The sequence below is a fragment of the Micromesistius poutassou genome (genome assembly GCF_964030765.1).
Source record: "Micromesistius poutassou genome assembly, chromosome: 20".
Classification (NCBI taxonomy): Eukaryota; Metazoa; Chordata; class Actinopteri; order Gadiformes; family Gadidae; genus Micromesistius; species Micromesistius poutassou.
In genome coordinates, this window is record NC_140290.1 from 11,645,359 (window position 1) to 11,662,809 (window position 17,451).

The following is a 17,451-nucleotide window of genomic DNA, read 5'->3' on the forward strand; positions in this document are numbered from 1 at the left end:
GCAAACACACATACATCCATACACACAGACACACACAAACATACACACACACAGACAGACACGCACAAACCTACCCACAACTACACACATACAATACGTTAACGTCAGAGGACAAAGAGACCGACTGGACAGACACAGACAGGAATAACATGGAGGTTTAATAACCCAGCATCTACCCATGGGAAAACAAATCAAGTAAGTGCTGAATTAGGGTGAAGTAATTTGGCGAATGAGGGTGGGGAATGAGGGGCAAGTAGTCTCTCAAATTGCAGGATTTCGAATTCATTAACTGTCCGTGATGGATTAGCCGTCAAGTGACAGCTCTGTTGACTAAATGTTCTCGACAGGGTAATAATAAGGAGCTGTGGCATGGAAATCTAATTTTCCATCCATTCATCACATGTAGGAAGTAAGGGATTTAAGGGAAGTGGAGGGGAGTGGGGTTAATAACGCAAGGTTACGGTGAATACGGTAAGGTCTGCCTTCACGTGTTTGTTCGTAATGGTCAATAACAAAATAGCAATTAAAATGTAAATGATGAAAAAGTTTAAAAAAAAAGCAAAAGAAAGCTCTTTCTGTCAGGGCAGACGATTGTTCAAAGTAAAGGCTCTAGTGATTGTATGCTCTTCCCCAGTGTTGATATACCCCAATAAGAACAAGCAAAAGCAAAGAGATGGTCCTTCCCATAATTCACCGCTCCGTTCCCCAGAATCTATCTCAACAATTAATTTGGGTCTTGTACATTTTTATATTTTCCCCTCCTGCTTAAACATCTGCGCTTAGCATCGGGCGAGCCAGAGGAGGTGAATAAACCCATGGGCAGCCACGGTATATCAGTATCCTCCTCATGCTCCAATCACCCTCGCCGTTCAGTTCACTTTACGCAGATGTTTGAAAAAAAAAAGCGAGAAAAAAAACTTGATTTTTAAAATGAATTTCCTAGAGGGGATTCGGCAGAGCACTGGAGATTTCCGTGACTCGTTTTTTTTTTATTGTTCTGAGACAACAATGGAAGGCGAAGCCACGGAGAATAAAAAAGAGGGGGGGGGGGGGGTGGCAACATGGCAACCACGTAACGCTGCATGCTCGGCAGATGATGGCTCACGAGCCGCTGGGATAAAACACAGCATCGCACTCAGACGTTTTTATTCGGGACGTCAGCAGTAAGTGAAACAGAGAAATACGCCAGCCTTGGACTTTATTTGGGAACTGGGCGGCGGGGAAAAAAAAAGAAGACCGTATAAAAAAAGGGAATGCTTAAAGGAACGAAAAAAAAAGAAAAAAGAATCACGTTAGTGAATAAACGGGGGGGAAAAGCTGGAAGCTTCGATTTACGTGCCGACATATGAGTCGAAAGGGTAAAATCAATAACGTATAACGGAGGGGCTGGGATACATTCGGCGAGTGACGACTCTGTCTCATAAGAAGAGGGATGTCATTGGTTGACTGTTCCTCGAGCACCACAAGACAGGGCTTACGGCACCTTGTGCTGCGGTATTGGGTTTAAGGATGTGTGTGTGTGCGCCTCGGTGTGACAGCTATGGCTCTCTTAGAGGGGCGGTGGATGGGGCAATGTGTAAAGGGGGGGGGGGGGGTGGGGGGTTGGATTTGATGGGGATGTGGACTTAAGGGTCGCAGTGAAGGCAGTTTTGGAGAAGGGGGTGGGGGTGGGCAGTGTTGTGTACCTCCATTGCGGCAAGGTATCATTTTTTGTTTTGTCGGGGGGGGGGGGGGGGGGGGGAGTCTTACCTTGAAGGCGGACACGCCGGGTCCCTGCTATACCTGTCTATGGTGTGGAACTTGGACGAGTGGTTGAGCTCGTGGTACAGCTCAGAGTGTCTTTTGCGAGTGTGCATCACTTTCTGGAAGGAAAGGAAGGGACAGCAAAAAATAATGAACAGAATAGACCCCCCCCCCAACCCATTCCTCCCCAAAAAAAGACAACAGGGGTGGGTGGGTGGGGAGGGGGGGGGGGGAGGGGAGGCGAAAGGGTGAGCAGGTTGGGTAGAAGGGGCAGGGGCGGCGGGGGATGGCGGGAAGGGAGAGGCCAAGGCACTGCAGCGATTCCAGCTATTTAAATGGGGTATAGAGAAGGAGGGGGTGAGGATGTGGGGGAGGGGGGGAGGCAGCAGATCAATCGATTGCTGGCTCAGGCCTATTCATAATCTTCTCCCCTCACTCCCTTAGCCTTTGGGAACTCGGTTCCTTGATGCAGACCCAGGGAGGTCACTTCAGTGAAAAGAGCAGTGAACGTTTCAAAGAAAAAGAGAAACAAAAAAAAAAAACTGAAATGTGGATGCATGTCAGGCACGTGCAATGCTCGCGTTGTTATTGTTGTGGCGGAGCTGGCTTGATGTTTGAAGAGACACGCAAGGAACTAATACCCAGTTTATGGCGTGAAAAGGCTCAATACTGGCCGGCTGTCTGTTTCGAGGGCACTTTATCCTGCTCTTATCAGAGGAACTCTCAGATCGCCCAAAGTGCATCTGTCACTGTCACTTCGGTGGCCCTCCTCTGCTCTAATGCACGGAGCGGAGCCGCTCCGGAGCGAGGCGGCTAATCGTCAGAAGGCCCGCAAGGTTGAAAGTAACACCAGGGCCAGATGCCACACTCACTCTCACAGATACACAGGGGCCATCGCTGGCGCCTCTGCCTGCCTGCCTGCCTGCAATTACCTCAGAGTGGGGCCACTCACATCTTCCCCCCCCCCCTCCCATTCCGCCTGTGGGAACACTCTCCTGTGGTTAGACCTATCACACAGTTTATTTCATGTTCAGGATTCTATTATTTTATCCAATATTTCTATTAAACTGCCTTGTCAGAATATCGCTCTTCAGGGGGGAGTCCCGGGAACTTTCAGAAGGTAGCGTTTGCGGTTTTTGTTGTGTTTTTGGCATGTGTTGCATATTCCACGTGACGCTGGAATTGGAGCTAACTGGGGCCTGAGCCCTTCCTTATGGTGATTTTTGGTTTTGTTGTTGAGTCAACCTTCTGGTTCAAATCCAGTGTTTGCTCTGGTTCTGCCAGAGAGGTCAAAGGATTAGCTGAGATGGTAAGCCTAGCTGATAAGCCATACTCGCTGTTAGTCAGTTGATACCACACATACTGTCTATGAATGATTCCTCCGCAGTACAGAGTGAATGTCCAGTCTATACAACTGTATAAATATCATTACAATTTAGAATTTTGCATCTTAAATGTTACAAAAAAGGCTTTTGGTTTTGTTTAAGACTGGAGATTCACAGAAGACTCAAGCTCATTGTAAATGCCCAAAACAACACACTCGGGCACAATCACACAGACACAGACACACACTCGCGCGCGCACCCCGGCACAGACAGACACACACACACATCCACCGAAGTCATATCAACAAACTCACTAAAGCCACAACATATCAATCAAAATATCATAAACCAGTCAGACGCGCTTAGTCCTTGACCATGTTGTTTTTTCAACCAGAACCTCTTCACAGATTGTATAAAATATAGCAAATACAAAACAAACCCAATAATCTCTAGTAGACATGTTTTCTTGGGGCAGTACAAACTCAATTTGGTGCTGTCAATGGTATGAAGGGATTTTAGTTGAAGAAACATTGCATGAAGCTATCTGTGGAAGGGTTTCAATCTTCTAAGTGCAGGAGGTACAAAAGCGCAAGGAAAGGTGCGTTGCAATGCTATTGGCTCCTCTATGCGTCACTCAAAGTCTTGGCAAAAGCAGACGAAAGCAGAGACAGGCCGATGGAAGGAATACGGGGACGAATCTTACCTCAAAGTCCAGCTCAGAGTACCGTACTCTCTTCCTCTGGAAGAGGATGGGGGGGGGCGAGGGGAAAAAGAATAACATCAATGACCGCTTGACCAACCGATGTCGCAGCCATGCACACATACACACACACATACATGCGGTTGATCAAGTGTTAAAACTACGTTCACAGGGAACCTTGGAATGGCCGATATAGGGCTGGTCTATATGAACACTTGATCACCCGCATTCCCTCTCCTCCCTCTCTCTTCTTTCACATTGCCAGGTCTCTTTACCCTCTCCACTATTTTCCATCCACACCAGTATACAATGTAAGGGATTTGGAATGGAATGGAGTCATTGGCTACGTAACCCATATCTCTGTTAGTAGTATGTCTCCATACCAAAACACAAATATGATCTGATGCTTTGCTTTATCTTGGACCATACATCCGCAACTTCTTCTTGCTTCTACGTTGCTCAGTAGATGAAGAAGCCTAGCACAATATCTTCATGTGTGATATTTGCTACGCTCAGAAGTTCAACACCCTTTAGAGTCAGTTGACCAAGCACAACACAACCTTTACCTTGAGACACTCAAAGCTGTATACACAAAGAAACCCAACCCAACAAGTCAATTCATAAAGTCAGTCGGACCTATTATATATATATATATATATATATATATATATATATATATTCTATTCTGTTAGATAGTGGAATTAAATATCCAATCTTCATCATGAAAATCTTTTTATTTCTAAGATTTTAATTTTGTTTTAATTTTCAATATTATAGCTGTACCACAAGTATTGTAGTTGGAATCCTATGAGTACGAAACTGCCATTAATTGTGAATATGCCATTTATTATGAATAAGCATAATGTATGGGAGGCCCACTGTTGAACATCATGGATGCTTATGTGTCTTTCACTGCCTGTCACTCACAACACAGGAAGACCACTCACAACACAGGAAGACAGTGTGGTCGGCATGTGGTCTCTAATCCTCCCCTCTCATCTGCATAACACCACTCCATCCTCTCTCATCCTGTGGTGAAAGCCAGGGAGCATATCATCCCCTGGGAGCTATGCTCACACATTGGAGGGGACCTCCTTCCAAGTGTCAAAACGTCCCTTCCCCTCACTGTAGAGCCGCCACTCTGAGTGGATTTCAGTAATCCATCCATTAAACCTTCACCTTGTGTGACCGTCTGTGTGTGTGTGGGGGGGGAGGTTGTCCGTTAAAACCGCTTTAGATTCATCTCATTGGTATGCCAGCTGCCGATATCCATCTCCAAACTCTCCAAGCTTATTCACAGCAGGGGGTTGAAATTACACTTGGGCTTTTTGGGAAATTGCCCGAGCTATAGGTAGCCTCCGCAGAATTGCTCTGTTTCATTCGTGACCAGCACTCCGAGGCTGTTGCTGTGAGACAGAGATGTTTTGACGATTCACGCAATATTATTGTGGGCATACCAGCGGGCTTGTGACTGCAGGGTATGTTCGCCTGTATGTATGTGTGTGTGTGTGTTTGCTTGTATGTGTGTGTGTGTGTGTGTGTGTGTGTGTGTGTGTGTGTGTGTGTGTGTGTGCGTGCCAGTGTGTCTGTGTGTGTGTGCATGTGCGTGAGTGTGCGTTTGGGTGTCTGTGTGTGTGTGTGTGCACGTCTGTGTGTAATTGTGGCGCAGTGTAAAGGATTCAGCACGGGTGTTTCCTCTGGTACCGCTTGTCTCCGTCCATCTGCTGCACCACCTTGTAGGGTTAAGGGGGATCGCGCAAACACACACCCCCACACACACAACCAATCATTCAATAGCACACACAACCGCTGACTCCCACAAACACAATCAGCCACATGCAGGTCTAGACGAACACCCAGGGCCCAAACTTAAATGAATGTGGGTTTTTAAACTGAGAGGGAGAATAACTATCGAGCCACAGTTATTGGCTCATTGAGCAATAAACACCGCTCAGCCTTTAAATCTGCCACTGCTCACCCCCCACCACCTGCATTGTCCCTAAAATATCCCACATCTTCCAAAACAATCAGCTTATGTGCTTATATCAGGGCTTTATATAACCCTGTGTCCCCTCATACACACACACCACCAGCAGAAATAAAGCGGGTCTCTGGGAGAAGATTCTTGCATGCGGGGGAGTTGAGAAGTTGCTCATCTCTCTTGGGTTTCGGTGCGACTATGAGGTTGTTTCGAGCTCTGTTCTCCCTTACCGCACACACTGACACATTCTTAGTCCAGCCAACATGACCCACATGGAGCAGGTGAAAAGGTTAGCTCCTCCGCTACAGAGCCACACAGCCACACAGCCATAACTCAAACCCCAAGAAAGTCAGCAAAGGGAGCCTCAGGTGGGACAGCTGCAGCACCACCCACACCCCCCAACAACGGCTGCAACGCCACCTCCACCAATCCCGTCTCCCACACACACACACACACACACACACACACACACACACACACACACACACACACACACACACACACACACACACACACACACACACACACACACACACACACACACACACACACACACACGCACACTTTCCTGACGGATCCTAACCCCCCCCTGCCCGCCCACCTACGCCATCTCTTCCTCCATACCCACCTCCAGAGAGCCGGCCGAGTGGCTGGTGTTTGCGTTGTTGGTGCTGCCCAGGTTCCGCGGCAGGGTCATGGTCCTCTCCGCCCCGCCGCCCCCCGTTAGGATCTGCCTGACGGACGGCCTCTGGCCGGGCTTGAGCTGCAGCGAGTGGCCGTGCTGCACGTGGCTCCGGTGGGCGTGCACCAGCGTGCCGCCCGGCGCGAGCATGTGCCCGTGGCCGGGCATGGTCTTGATGGTCCCGTAGGAGCGGTGGTTGAGGTTCATGGCCAGGTTCATGTCGCCCTGCCCGGGCGCCACAAAGTCGGCCGGGTAGGCCTCGCTCTCGGCCGGGTGCAGGGTCAGCGGGGAGGGGGGCGGCGGGAAGGGGGCGTCGTCCAGCCCGATGTTGAGGGGCTTCTCCTCGCCCCCCAGCCCCAGCCCCAGCCCCACTCCTCCGGCGGGCCCCGGCGGCTTGAGACTGACTGTCCTCCGGGGCAAGACCATGTAGTCCCCCTCTCCCCCTGCCATCATGCCCCCACCTCCTCCTCCTAAGCCGCTTCCTCCTCCTCCGCCCCCCACACTCCCGTCCTGGGGCGAGTTGGACGAGGGGGGCGATCGGGCCCATCCCAGGCCGCTCTCGGTGCACAGGTAGACGGGCGCTCCGCCGCGCTGCTGCCCCTGCTGCCGCTGCTGCTCCACGTTGACCTCCTTCTTGAGGGGCGTCTCGCTCAGCTCGTTAAGTCCTCCCAGAGGGGGCACCTGGTGGGTACAGGTAAGGCAGGCACGTGAGCAGCTGCAGCCCAGGCCACAGGCGAAAGAACCCAAGACAGAAAGTAGCATCGGCAGAATCCACAGTTTTAATGCTGAACACACCAAACACGTTGCCACCTTCGCTTTTGGCCACTATCAGCATGGAGTGGATGTGGGGTTTGAGGTTGAAATGTTGGGGGTGGTGGTCATGGCGTGGGACTGCTAGGCCCGGGAGAGAGCGCTAACAGATGGCTGATCGGATCCGCAGGGCAGACTTGCATTAGACTTGCATTAGAACGGAGGCTTCAGCAATGGGCACATGGTGAACTACTATTGTTTATTCAGTGAATACGATTATATTCTTTAAATATTAAGATCATGTAAGATTATAAATATATCTTATTCAGAGAACAAGATGTATTCAGGTGCATTCGACTATATTGTGATTGTTCCACAGAAAGCAATGCAAATAGTATAATACATTTTCTGTGATTTCTTCCATTCATAAAACATTTGTAACCTTCAAAAAGTAAACACAACAGCCACATTTACGTGTCATATGCAAATAATTCAATGTGTTAAAACGCCGAAAAAACTTACGTGAGGTCTATTGCCCAAAAGATCAACACATTTGGCGATGCAAAACAGCAATGGATAAAACCACTCTATTACGGCTGTAAAAACAAGCGCTGGGAGGCTTTAGCGGCGGTACCTGAACGATGAGGTTGGGAGGGGGGATGTTGCCGGGCAGGCTGCTGAAGTTGAGGCCCACCCCTCCGTCCTGGTGGGCCATCAGCTTGGGGTCGTCCTCGTCGTCCAGGGAGATGCGGGACAGCGTCCCGGTGATGGTGGACGGGTTGCACGTGTTCACCTCCTTGAAGATGACTATAGGGAGATGAGGACCCGAGTGAAGCCAGGTGTGGGGGGGAGGAGGGGGGTGAGAATGAGTATGGGGTTGTGGTCGAGGAGGGTTTTCAGAGTAATTAGCAACACAACAAACAACAAAAGGCGTGGGTGCGATGCATTGATGGAGGATGATGAAAGCAGCAGCAAATAGAGGCAGGGCCGAAACAGAGAAAAAAGTTGATGAAAGAGGGGAGAGGCAGCGAGCCCGTAAAATAGAATGGAATGTTTTATGGGTGGGCAAATAACAAACAGAACAGAACAAAGAGGAGGTCGGTGGGGGAGGGAGAGTGACGTTAGGGTTTAAAAGGTGAGGAAGGGATTAAAAAATATTGAAAGAAATATCAGGAAACATAAAAAAAGGAAGGGAACAGCAGATCAGATAACGACCGAGAAAATGGGAGAACACAGCCAAACGGTGGTTTAGAGATAGATAGCATCACGGCAAAACAGGAAAACAGTTTAATCAAGGGGTGATTGTGGATGAGACAAGAGTGATAACGGAATACAACGGGGGAAAAAAGGAAAAAGATAGTCAAGCCCCAACAAACAACATTTCAGACACCCTCGAGTATACAAAGAAAGAGATAAAAAGTTTGTTTTTATTAAAAAAGACGAGGTATTTAATGTACTTTGTATCTGTGGAATTGTTTCAGACTAGAAATATATTGAGAGGAACAGCGGCGTGCGGTGCAGTGCTGTAATATGCTACCGCCGAGGATTGTGGGTAACCCAGGGACTTCCAGAATCATCCAGCTCGCTCCACAATCTTGTTTCATGCAGTTTCAGGGTTCAGTTGATCTATAGCCTCGTCTGCCACAAACCTACATCTTTGTAGCAAAACACAACCCAGTAGTGTCTCGGAAAACTAACAGGTGCAGATATTGAACATTTTATTTTATTTGAGTTTTTTTATTCTTGAGTTTTGTCTCTGGCACCATGACCCGATGTCTTGCTCCATCTCAAAGTTTGGTGCGAGCAGACTGAGATGTTGCATTAGCTCAGCAAAAAAATGCACTTGTGAAAAAATGTGTGAAGCTTCAACTGAATTGCAACCCATTGAAAACTCAATTTCATATCTTGCTCACAATGGGAACATTGTTTCTCAGTGCATGTCAGTGCGGGTGTTTGTGTGTCTGTGTGTGTGTGTGTGTGTGTGTGTGTGTCTCTGAGTGTGTGTATATTTGTATTCATACAGGTAGCCAGCTACCAACATGAATCAAACCTTACTTACAGTGTTGTTAGTCAGTTATCATGCAGGCTTACTTGGAGGGCATACAACTTGAGACTTTGTAACAATAGACAGGACAAAATGTACTACAAACCGTGGTAAACATGCTGGAGAAGGAAGAAATGACACTATACTTTGAAAACACAATAAGTTCAACCTCATTTGGCTTATATAAGGCATCAGGTATGTATATTAGTGCATGCTCGATGGCATGCTCACCCATCAGAGGGCTAAAGCTTTTGTTTTCCTGAAGCTTGATTCCAAACCAAGCCATATTCACATGATGACATTTGGAATCAAACAAGATAACATTTTACAATAAGGGTACATTAATTGAGCATTAATAAGCATAGGTAAATACAATAATAAGCATTAGGTTATTAATAATTTACAAATGATGTCTATGTTGCCTAAGTAATGGTGAGCATGGAATTCATGTAAACTAAAGAATGAATGCTTAATATTGCATTAACTAATGTTAATTAATGAACCCTTATTGTAAAGACCTATAAATATTTGGATGGATTTCTACAATGAGAGCATACATACCTAGTTGGATTGGGGGAGGGGGGACGGGGGGGAACTAGCTAGAACAATGCACAGGGTCATTCTACTGCTCCCGTACTGTTGGGAGCACAACATCCTGAAATAGACTTTTAAGGGCGCTCAGTTTATGGATACAATCTAATCGCCCTTTTGTGTGTGTGTGTGTGTGTGTGTGTGTGTGCGCCCAACAGTACAGGCTGCAGTCATAATAACGTTTGAGGTAATTCAGGTCGTTAATAGTCTCAAAGGCGGCAGATGACAAAACTTACATGGGTGTCCTCTCTCTGCAAGGGCGAGGGGGGAAAGTGACTCCATGTTAGTTTGTAACAAAACACAACATTAACTCCAACGTCTTCCCCGTCATTAACTTTGCAGACAAAACAATAGAAAAAAGCTGTGGTGCCACGCATGCAAACACTCATCCGCACACGCACACGCACACACACGCACACGCACGCATGCACGCACGCACTGACGCACTCACGGACGCTGAAAATTAAAACACGTCTTGGAACAAACACCCCAAAGAATATTATTACCATGCACAATTTAACACAGTGTCATTGGAACATGGTTTTAATTTTTCCAAAAAACATTCTCATTGGGTGAGATGTTGTTGATAAATGACCGAGATCCAACCACAAGCGGGACGGGCGACATAATCCCTCCTGTTTCATCATTAGGATTCACGGCAGCAGAGCACAGTGTTACACCTTCCGCAAATACCATATATAATCTCTACAAAGAAATATGGTGAGTAAGAGAGAGAGAGAGAGAGAGAGAGAGTGAAAGCCAGGTGAGAAAGAGTAGGAACGAGAGCGAGAGAGCGAGAGCGAGTGGGAGAGAGAGGTGGAATGAGTAGGCGCTTACCTGTTTGACACGCCAGGTCAACGTCTTTCTCAAAGTCCGTCTGAGAGAAGAGTTTGAGAAGACAGAAAAGACAGATTAAAGGTATTTTGTGTGTGTTTTTTATGTGCTTCGCATACAACAGTAACAGCATGTCAGATGCCAGAGTAGCGGTGAGATCAACGGTCATACATATGTACACAGGCAGCCCAGTCAACGTTAACTTCCCAGCTACAACGACAACGAAAAGTCTACGATCTGTTACCATGGTGACGCGTTGCGCACGCCTAGCCTCAGCAGTCACCTGGATGCCGAGATGCATACAAAAGAGCCGGGGTGTAACGGACCGGTGAAACTATTATCTCCCCTGCTGCTCCGCTGAAGCACAACTTTTTCCAGCATTTATTTATTTATGTTTTTTATGAAAGATTTATGAAAAAATGCTCCAAAAATCTCATGTGAGTCACATTGACTAAATGAGGTGAAGCGCGACGTGACTCATCTCCTCGTTGGCCCTCATTGTATCCTCCGACAACAAAAGAGTTTAGTCTGGATAATGAACACCAGTGTGTATTATTTGTTGTCTTTCCTCCCCGACATTTGAAGGATGGAGCAGAGTCTCCGGAAGAGAAGAAAGAGGAGATGGAGGAGGAGGGGGAGGCTGAGAGGACGAGAGCGGGAGAATAAGAATGGAAAGGTCTCATAGGAGAATAAGCTCATCACCCACAGCACTCACGCACGCACGCACGCACACACGCACGCACACGCACACACAGACACAGACAGAGACACACACACACACAACCATCCCTCTTCCCCACATCACAACAGCCCTCCCCCCTCGACCCCTGTCATATTTAAATAGAGAAATAGAGAAAATAGAGAAAAATAATCATTGAGATTTTCGACTATTACACATGCTCTTTGTCCCCGCCTTCAAGGGTAAGCACAGCGCGGCGAACCATGGGTCATGGCTAATAATATGGAGACCATTGCAGTGTTGTGTGGCTGGCACAGCACTATTGACTTTGGGAACAGGCCTCACCAGAAGCCATGTTCCGAGCTGTACGCTGAATAATTCATGCTAGCTTTTAGTGCTAAAATAAATACAACAAAAATAAAACATCTAAACAACAATAAAGTCAACACATAAAACCCAACCTCAGATACCCTATAAACTCAGCACAACATTTTAACGATTATTCCGCTGTAATGATATAACTATAATAGTTAACTTTCACAATTATACTATTATAGTTATACCTTAGTTAAATAATAATTATTACTATGATAGGAGCAATATGTGGTCAATCCATCCATGAACAAATCAATCAGGATTGCAACAATAATAACCCCAATTTTTTTGCATTATCAAAGAGTGCACCATTTCTTTTACAGACATCACAGGCTAAAACACAATCACGGCTCCGTCTACGGTCTACGCAACGTACTGATTGGCTGCTGTGGTGGCTGTGGGTGTGGTTATGATTCATGAGGGCGAGGCTGTGGAAGTCGGAGCTCGCCATGCTGTGCTCGTGGAGGTGGTTGTGGTTGTGGTTGAGGTGGGGCAGGCTGTGGAGGCAGGCCTGCTGGCACCCGTGCCGGCACCCGGGGGGGCCCACGGGGGACGGGTGGGGCGACGACTGGTGGCAGGACATGGGCTGGCACGTGGTCGCGGCGGTGCCGTAGCGCAGCGAGCCGCACTGCTGGCCGCAGTAGCTGACGTTGGGACACTTCTGACCGGGGTGGTGGTGGTGGTGTCGGTGGTGGTGGTGGTGGTGGTGTGGGTGGAGGTGGATGGACGGCGGGTGGGGTGAGATGGAGAGAAGCAGAGTGGTGAGGATGAGGTGGGTAAGGGAGGAGAACGGAAAACAGTGCGAGGACACTATCTTCCTGTTCTTTCTTATTTTATTCCCCTTTCGGGATGGCGGGTTTTATGACGTCTCCGTCAGCGCGTCGAAAGAGGCTTTTCAATTACAGAGGAGGAGTTTTGTTGTGTTGAGAGGGAGAATAAACTGCACGACGTGATCCTTTTACTGTGATTATGGATACCAAGGTGACGCAGCAGAACTAAGCCACCGCAATGCTCTGCCAGGTGTGTATCCAAAAATATGGCCTCGCTTTCCTCCTCAGAATAAAGGTCCACTATACATACATAAATATAAATACAGACCTCTTAATAATAATAATGATAGCGGCTGCTGACCCCCCCCAAAAAAAGGCTCTCCATAACAGCTAATAATACTCTACTTGCAATGCTCTACAGTTAATATCAACACAGGTGGAAGGCTGCTTATGTAATCCGCTCGCCTTGGCAATGTATCAATGTTGCCGGTTGAACGAGGAAATATGTATATACATACATAGATAACAGACAATAAATAAAGTAAAGCTCCCCCGAATAGGTTCCGGATTCTAAATCTCTATTTAAGGAGGTGTGTTTAGGAGCCCGTGACTCTTATTGTGAAGGCAGGTCACGGTGCACCAAACACTGCTAACAGCAGGGAACCTTCAGGGGCCGCAAGTCATGCTCTGTGCCGCGACGGAGGTGACCGCGCTGACATTGTGGCGAAGGCTGGTTCAAGCAGCGATGATTTATTGTTCTATTAGTCACTTGTTTTTTTTAGAAGGGGGGGGGGGGGGGGGGGCGGGGGGATTATAATAACGCTATGTGGGGTCTGCACTCTATGAAAATCACTATGAAAATGCGGTGTAGGTTGAAAGAAGCAAAACCCGATAATGAGAAGGAAACTAAGGTGCACCACAGACACCGTTCGACCGTCTACTATTAAAGCTTCCAGACTTTTCCTTTGTCTGGGAAGCCTACAAGTGTGTTGTTGTCTTATCCTTCTTCCTTTTCCTTTCAAGAGCCGTCATCAACTATTAACATTATATTACCGCGGCAGTAATACTGTAGTCGATTGAGGCTGGAATATAAAAATAATGATAAAACTTCTTTAGACACAGAGCAGGATATTGAAAAACAACCTCTGAGGCAAAACGGCACGACGGCGAAACAAGAATAATGAAAAGGCTTTCAAAGGAAAATAAATGGGCAGAGTGGGCTGAGAGGGATGTATTTGTTAAGAAAGCTTCAGTCCAGGCATCATGGCCATGAAGGGAAACACTGCATCCGTCGGACAAACGCTCTTCCTCCCCGACTGGACGGACCGGGTGGATCCAGAGGACGGGATTGGGCAGGATGGAACTGAAACGCTGAATGAAATGAAATGCTATTCACCATGATCTGCACCTGTCCATTCTTGCAGGAGTCCGGCGAGTTCTCGCTGTCGTCTTTGCATCCGCCCATCCGACAGCGCACCGCGTCCTGCACCTGTGGCGGGGGGGAGGGAGTACAAAAGTGTGGATGAATTGAAAGAATCTACCTGTAAGAAGCAGAGATGTATTCCCATACTGCCCCCTTTGGCCAGTAAGTGAACTGCAGCCTGCTCAAGCTTCTGCATTGGGAGCAATGGAGTGCAAGCACTCTGTGCGTTGAGATAATTAGAATCATGAGCTAATAGTTAAAATAATAAAGACACATTCAGTATGAACAGACAATGAGAGTGGCATGGGTGAATGCAAATAAAATGTAAAAATGTAAAAGCACTGAAACATTTTTGCCATTATCCACACTTCAACGACATCACTTCCTTCTTTCTTCTGGCCCGGTTCAAATATAATATAAATCCGCCCACAGGCTGTTCTACACAACGAGTCTGGGAAAATTCTACTTTTTTTTTGTTAAATGACAACCGGTTTATATACTGGCAATTTAGAGCGATTCATGCATGCAATAATCCTACACAGTGCCTGTTGAGGTAAAGTTAACCCCAAAATGACAATTTTTCACGTTTTTTACGTATGTTTACTGAACATTTCTGTTATTCTTTATGACTGAAGTGCGATAGTCTGTTACTTCAGGCAAAAAAAGCTTTTCAAGAGAGGTAGAAATTGCGTATAATTTTGTAAAAATATATATATTCATAAAAAGTATTATTTGTATATGATTTAAAGATGACCAAAACATTGTGGTGGACGTATTGGATGTGAATATGCAAATATGACACTTAGAAAATAAATGAATAAAACAGAGCCCCTACGCAATCATATCTTAAACATACATACAGGGAATGCTAATATTTCCCATTCTACAGAGAAAGAGCAGCCCTTCAAAGGTAGGAGATCCCGGTTCTAGAAATCCGCGGTGGAGGGGACTTTCAATTACACTCAACACAAGGAGCCCGCTGCGGTATGTAAACACCATCATACCGAGCCATCCTATGAAATATATGTATTTATTTATTTGTGTTTGCTTGGCACACACACACACACTCTAACACTTCATGGCTTTGCATGAGTTTCACTCATTCTCATATGGATAATTTTGCTTTGCTCAAATACAACTGGATATTTTTGCTTTGGTTAAAGTAAGTCCATCTTTACCATCATGAACAGAGATAACAATATAGAGATGTAGAGAAAGAAACCGAGACAGAGAGAGAGAGAGAAAACAAGACAGAGAGAGAGAGCGAGGGAGACAGAGAGAGAGAGTGTATGAGTGAGTGAGAGTGAGAGACATAGACAGAGACATACCCAATATGATGATATGTTATGTCAATGGTATTTGGCTCTGAACAGAGTTGATGTAAAGACCATCTGACCACCGTAACTGGTCAGAAACTGAGGAAAACTTGTGTACCGACTCAGCGACCACAGCCTGGCCATAGAGCCTCACAGACACATGCCGGTCCAGCATAGACAGGACAGGCTGCTGTGTCAACAATGAGGATGAGACAGGGCTACATTTCATGTTATCCTTTAGCATATTTAAAGACATAAGAACCAAGTTCCTGCCCGATATAAATCATAAATACAGATAATTCTGTATACTCTATGAGCAGACGCAAATGCAACATTTACTTGGAGAAAATATAGCTAAGAAACTGCTAAATATGTAAGTGCATTTCCCAGCCTAAGAGAAATCCTAAGAGGAAAACACATGAAGTGAATTAGGTCCTCCAATTCTGCCTTTCCTCTACTCCTCTTAACATCCGTATGACATTCTTGTATTGTTAAATTAAAACGTGGGTTCATCTCATTTTAATTGAGTTGATAGAGAAGAAAAAAGAACGAGAGACACAGATAAACAGAAGCAGAGGGCAAGAGAATCACAGTACAATACAGAGCGAGGCGTGTTTGTGTGTGGTTTTGTGTGTGTGTGTGTGTGTGTGTGTGTGTGTGTGTGTGTGTGTGTGTGCGCGTGCATATATGGACTGCTACATTCAAGATGGGAATAATGTCTGTATCGCTCATAAATATTGCACAGACTATTTTATTTTGTTCTTTATTCAGCTTTTTCCGATTCAATGTCCGTACTTGGCACAGGGCTCCTGTTCGTCTCTCTTTGTGTGTGAGTGTGTGAGTGAGTGTGAGTGTGTGTGTGAGTGTGAGTGCGAGTGTGTGTGTGTGTGTGAGTGTGTGTGTGTGTGTGTGTGTGTGTGCCTCGGTGTGCGTGTGTATGTATCTGTGCGCGTGTGTGTATTTGCGTGTGTGTGTGTCTTTGTGTACTCACTTCAAAGTAAAGAGTCTCTCCATACATTGCTGTTTCCTTACCCATTATTTTCAACTCCTCTGAAATTATATTCATTGCTCCTCAAACGTCTCATACATCATCGAGATACATCATCCTACCATCCAACCCCCTCTCTCTATCTATCTGCTCTCAATCTGTCTCATTTTTTGTCTTTCATTGTAACTCTTTATCCTGAGTGAGGCTTATCCACATCTCGTCTGAGCAATGGCTACAGCAGGGAACCATAGCAGACACAATGCTTTTGTCTGTTAAACGACGTCGGTTCCCAACGTTTTGGCCCATGACCACATGTCTAGCTCGGAAAATGATGCGACCCCAACTTGAACTTTTGTGCATCCGTTTCCACACAAACTGTTTTTACCCAATCAGCATCGGCCCGCAATATCAATGTCACGGTGAACGTAACCGTATCGCCCTACTCCACCCTAAGTGATTAGTAAAAGTATGATTGTGGTTATGAATCATGAAAATAGGTTTGTCAGTATGGATAAGCAGGACGTCTATGAGACCTTCAAAAAAGATTGTTGGTTTGTTAAAATGGCTCATCAGTAGCTATGTCTCTAGCTTATGTCAGTAATCTCCTGCAAGCCCGTATGCGTATCAAGGGGACCCCAAGTGGGGCCCCGACCCCAAGGTTGGGAACCACTGGTATACAGTGTCCTAAAAGGGTCATACAGCCCCATGAGAATACCCCGGCTCCCTTTCTCTCTTTTTTTGCACTTTAACATGTGCCCTGTCTCCATTAAAAATGGGTAACCCTCTCAAAGTGTCTGCACTGTAAAACGCCTCTTGCGTGTCACCCATTTACATCCATGCAAGATTAGGCTTAACCTCTGACAGCATGTAGACTGCAGACTTCCTGTATGTGCAGAGAAATCCTTCTCTGTGGTTATATGGATTGGTTTTCCTTTAGTGTTCAAGGCATTATGAGATGTACTGACTGTGGAAAGTGTAAATATGCCCTTGCCTTTCCAGGGTTTTGTGAGTATGTACTGGTCGCTTTTGTGCACGTTTGTGTGAGCGTGTTAACGACCCAGTGTGCCTGTGATTGTGTACTTGTGTACAAGGGGAACGTTTGCGTGTATGTGTGTGCTGTTGTGTGTGCATGTGTACGTGCGCTTGTGTGTGTGTGTGTGTGCGTGCTGTCGTGTGTGCGTGCTGTTGTGTGTGTGTGTGTGTGTGTGTGTGTGTTGTGAACAAAATCGTGTGTGTGCGTGCTGTCGTGT

The 17,451-nt window shown here is 46.4% G+C and overlaps 1 protein-coding gene across 1 annotated transcript in view; it reads right to left on the reverse strand.

Annotated features, from left to right (window-relative positions):
* Positions 1–17,451, reverse strand: part of adgrb2 (adhesion G protein-coupled receptor B2) — a gene marked incomplete at its 3' end in the record, with an annotated part of 80,517 nt that overhangs the window by 10,050 nt on the left and 53,016 nt on the right. The window contains 8 exon segments of the mRNA XM_084484649.1: positions 1,750–1,763; positions 1,766–1,862; positions 3,772–3,807; positions 6,378–7,112; positions 7,816–7,988; positions 10,053–10,067; positions 10,654–10,693; positions 13,883–13,963. Of these exon segments, the coding sequence (XP_084340775.1) occupies positions 1,750–1,763; positions 1,766–1,862; positions 3,772–3,807; positions 6,378–7,112; positions 7,816–7,988; positions 10,053–10,067; positions 10,654–10,693; positions 13,883–13,963 (1,191 nt within the window).